This window comes from Octopus sinensis, linkage group LG1, assembly GCF_006345805.1.
Source record: "Octopus sinensis linkage group LG1, ASM634580v1, whole genome shotgun sequence".
NCBI classification, from domain to species: Eukaryota; Metazoa; Mollusca; class Cephalopoda; order Octopoda; family Octopodidae; genus Octopus; species Octopus sinensis.
In genome coordinates this window covers 77,575,772-77,580,462 of record NC_042997.1, presented here as the reverse complement: position 1 = coordinate 77,580,462, position 4,691 = coordinate 77,575,772, and the positions used below count along the sequence as shown (strand labels likewise).

Below are 4,691 nucleotides of genomic sequence, written 5' to 3'. Positions count from 1 at the left end.
TAGCTTGTGGTGTGTGCGAGAGATTCGAATATAAAGGCACCTACCCTCTCTTCGCTCTGATGGAGACCCTTCAGTGGTAACGGATCCTTCGACACAGCCCGACCCGAACGCTAAAGATAGCAGCTGCTTCACCCAACCTTAGCAACACGTTCACCCGTCTTAACACGCCGACGACCCTCGTTCGAAAAGGCCGAAATCCCCACTCGCTGCGCGCGTGTCCCAGCTGCCCCCTTCCGGTCAGCCCCAACTTCCGGTCAGCTCACCCAGCTATTGACGCCATCCCACATATAGTGCTTTACATAAATTGTTATAAGATCGAGAAAGTAAAGTCTCTATGACAAGAGGAGATGCTTTAAAAAGTAGGAAGTTTATAAAGTTTGAGATACTACGATAAATGAAGCAACTGTTTATAAAGACGGCGCAATTTATTTGTATTAATATATCATTAATAAAAATGCAGTATAAATATTATAGACTTTGATAATGTATAGTAATTGTTAAAATTTCCTTAAAATTTAAATTTATCATCAGTAAATTTGTATTGTGTGTTAATATTGAGTGATATACAGTATAGTATTGTTAATACAGTAATATAATGTGTTACTGGATAAGACAGTAGTGTGTCGATGATATTTGGAAAGTTGATTATTTTTTAGGTTGGTCTATACACTATTGGTTTTATTCATATAAATTTACGATAGCACTGACATAATTTGAGATGAAGCGAATCAAGGACAGCAGTGCAGCATTTAAAAAAAAAAAAAAAGAAAAAAAAAAACGAAAGAAGAAAGGTGAAATGGAGGTGCCATAATTAAATTTCTCATCAGACCCGACCGTCCAGACGAAACTGGTATTATTGTAGAAGGTCATGGAGATGATGTTAATGATGTGCAACTTGAAAAGAAGATAGATGATGTTGATGATGTTGATCCACCACAAACTACTGAAGAACAAAACTCTAATATTAACTTGAAAGACATTGGGATGTGGCCTGCTAATTCTAATCACGGTGATGGTATTCAGGAAATCCTTGTACAACATGGATCGAAGGCTTTGCAAAATATTGACTGTGAATTCAAAGAAGTTGTACATCCAGGACAAATAACAAAACTGAAAGGGGAGACTAGAAGACTGTCAAGTAACTGTCTTTTTTCAAACTTTACAAAACGGGGAAAAAATCTTGCGAACTTGGGTGGTATACTCTCCATCGAAAGAAGCCATGTTTTTTTTTTATAAGCTATTTTCAAGTGGAAACTCAAAGTTTTGCTCAGTTGATGGTTTCAAATCTTGATGGAAGTTGAATCCTAAGATAAAAGAATATGAATCTAGCTCTATGCATGAAAATGCGTTCACTCAGTGGAAAGAGCTAGAAATTCGCCTTTCCAAATGCAAGGTAATAGACAAAGAACAATAAACTCTTGTTGAGAATGAAAGAAAGAAATGGAAGCAAACCCTGACTAGATTCTTGGACATAATTATGTTTCTTGCTAAACAAAGCCTAGCTTTACAAGACCATAGAGAAGACATTCGAGTTGAGAAGGCAAATGAAAATAAAGGAAATTTTCTGGAGCTTGTTCAACTGATTGGACAATTCGACCCAGTGCTATGTGAACATTTGGTGAAAGTAAAAATTGATAAGTTTACAACTTCCTATCTCCCTCCAAAAATTCAGAATTAATTTGTGAACGTCCTGGGAGATCAAGTGAGAAAGAAAGTTATCGATGAAGTGAAACAGAGTAAATACTATTGCGTTATTTTTTATAGTACTCCAGATATTTCTCATATTGACCAAATTTCTCAGTTGCTATGCTATGTCAAAATAGATGAAAAGGAAGTAAAAGTAGAAGAATCCTTTCTTCGTTTTATTGAGATGATAAATGCTGAGCGCTGAGAAAATTACATTAATGATTCTGAAGCAATTAGAACTGGACGACATTAACATTCAAAACTATCGTGGAAAATCATTTGATAACGCGGCAGTAATGACAGGTCATCGATCCGGTGTTCAAGCGCACATCACAGACGTTAATCCAAAGGTTGTATTTGTGCCATGCACCAATCACTCTCTGAATTTAGCAGCTTCAGTGGGTGCAGATTCATTTACATTTTTTGACATATTGGACCGTTTATTTTCATTCTTCTCAGCCTCAGCCTATCGATGGGATATCTTGATTGAAATAACTGGTGCAACTATCAAACGGGTTGGGGAAATGAGATGGACTAGTTGAGCAGATGCAGTGAAAAATTGTAAATACGAAATTCACGGAAATCATCGCTGCGCTAAAACGATTGATGGAAGATGCAGAAAATGCAACTACGAGACCTAATACAGGTTTAATTCTTCAGGCGATGCTGTCATTTCCTTTCTTGTCATTTCGTGGCCTTCCTGAAATTAATGACACTCAAAAGTACCTCCAAGCGAAAGGTCTGGTGGTATAACAATGTACCATTAAACTATCAGCCTTGAAAACTTCTCTACTTGTAAGCAGAGACAAAACAATAGATGACGCATTGGCCTATTCACCCGAAATTTGCTCTGATATGGAAATCAGCATAGAGCGTCGAATTTACAAAAAAAAAAAAAACTTGGGCTACGAAGAAAGTATCGATGCCGCGATCAGCTACAACGCTGAGCTAAGAAGAGAAATGTTATCAGTGGTAGACAGACTGGTTGAAGAAATGACCTCTAGATTTGAAAGACTTCACGATATTGCAAAGAAATACACCTTTCTTACACCGTCCAATTTGTTAGATAAAGAGTGTAATTGTGATGTAGATGCTTTTGATGAGAATACTAGGAGAGAAAACTTTCTGGTTGAAAGGGCAAGACTGCAAAATTATTTGGCGGCTGCTGACGCTGAAGACATGGACGGGCCTTTGCAAGTTCTTCAGTTTATTCAGAAATATAATCTTATTGAATCATTGCCAAATATTGTAATATTTTTAAGAGTCTTTCTAACTCGTGTCATTAGAATTACTAAACTAAAGCTCATCAAGAACCACTTCAGGTCAACAATAAGTCAAATAAGGTTGACTGATTTGGCAATACTATCCATAGATCGCGACCTTGCGGATAAAATTAATTTTGATGAAGTCAGTCAAGATTTCACGAAGAGGAAGACACATAACATCAATTTGTAAATCGTTTGTTTTTGTAATTCACTCATTTTCTGTTCTTTAGCATATTTTTCACATTATTTTTTGTGTATTAACATAATAAAAGTAAATTTGAGGGAAATAAATGGTTACTAAAATTTGTCTTCTTATTTTGCATACATATATACCTGTATTATTCCATTTTTGGCGTTTTGAAGTATTATTAGAACTTTTAAGGGGTGGCCAAATAAACATCTGCCCTGGGTGGCACTTGTGCTAGGTACGCCCCTGGCTAAGAGGCACAGAATATCTATTTTTACGTTTGCAGGATATCATTGTATCGCAGTACAAGCATCTTCTGTACTACAGAAGTTATGCTCTTCAAAATATTTTTGTAATGTGGAATTTCATAATGCGAAACGCCTTTCTCATCAACTTCCATATTCATTTACTTACATGTAACATAGAAGCCAGCAAAAAAAATGTTCATGTTACAAAATTCCACATTAGCGTAAAATTTTCAGAAAGCATCGTTTCTGTAACATAAAGATACGTGTAATGTGATTTAGCAAATTGTTGTTGAGTAAATTAAGGTCAGCCCGATTGAGCATATCTTTGATCAAAGATGTTCTCACTGCAACCAAATCGCCTTTAAGAATATGCAGAACTATATACATTGTTCAATGTGATTTTAGAAAACACTTTGAATGAAGCTTGGCTGTTATTTCTAACAGCTCCAGTGATTGCATAGAAGTTCCTGTGTTTGCCCGTCTGCGAGGAAAAGCAGCCCGCAGGTTAGTGTCGTTCAAAGCTACATTTTACTCTAATATTCTTATATTTCCATATTTTCTAATTGATTTGTTCTTTCTATGAAAATTCATTCCTTTCATCTGACACTGCTTGGAGCAAGGAATATTGCTCGATTCGTGACTGTTGATACACATTGTTCAAATTCTTTTAAAATCTATTATTTCAATTAGAACTACATAATAATATTAAAATATATGACTATATAAATGTCAGTTTGCAGCAAATATTCTGAAAGATGTCATTGGACAATTAGGATTGTTTTATAACTTCACAACGCCTGTTAACTTTTAAAACTGAATTATGATTGTAGATTTTAGGTAACAGATGTTTTTTGTACATACGACACAAAGTTACAAGTAACGTTTACACACACACACTATACAATAATACATCTACCTTTTTACCTTGAAAAAACTAATTGTGTAACATTAAACTCGAAGCCTATAAAATGTAGGTCAGTAAATAGTGTGTTATTTATGTAAAGATGTATAGACATGGAGAGAAGGCTAAAATATCATTCAGAAATAGAATGCATCATCCCCACAGAGTAAAAGAGAGTTGTGTTTAATTCTACTTGAGATAAGCCCATTCTCATCAAACTACATTATGTCAGACAAATATGTTTCAAATTCTTAAATTTTTGGAAAAGTTGGAAATTATTGATCACCTCGCATTCGTTTTGCATCTTTCCTAACAACAAGAATTGCCTCTAATGTGCATATGTTACTGCATATATTAACCAACATGAGAGAGAATAAACTTTAGTAGTTGTGACGAGTGATTTA

At 35.2% G+C, this 4,691-nt stretch overlaps 1 protein-coding gene across 1 annotated transcript; it reads left to right on the top strand.

The window, feature by feature from the left end:
- Positions 1 to 2,541: 2,541 nt before the first annotated feature.
- On the top strand, positions 2,542 to 3,141 carry LOC115214319. The gene has a single exon (XM_029783535.1). The coding sequence runs from the start codon at positions 2,542 to 2,544 to the stop codon at positions 3,139 to 3,141; it is 600 nt and encodes a 199-aa protein (XP_029639395.1).
- The last annotated feature ends 1,550 nt before the right edge of the window (positions 3,142 to 4,691 follow it).

Coding starts and splice junctions, on each gene's coding strand:
- LOC115214319 (XM_029783535.1), top strand. CDS start 2,542: ATGGAAATCAGCATAGAGCGTCGAATTTACAAAAAAAAAAAAAACTTG.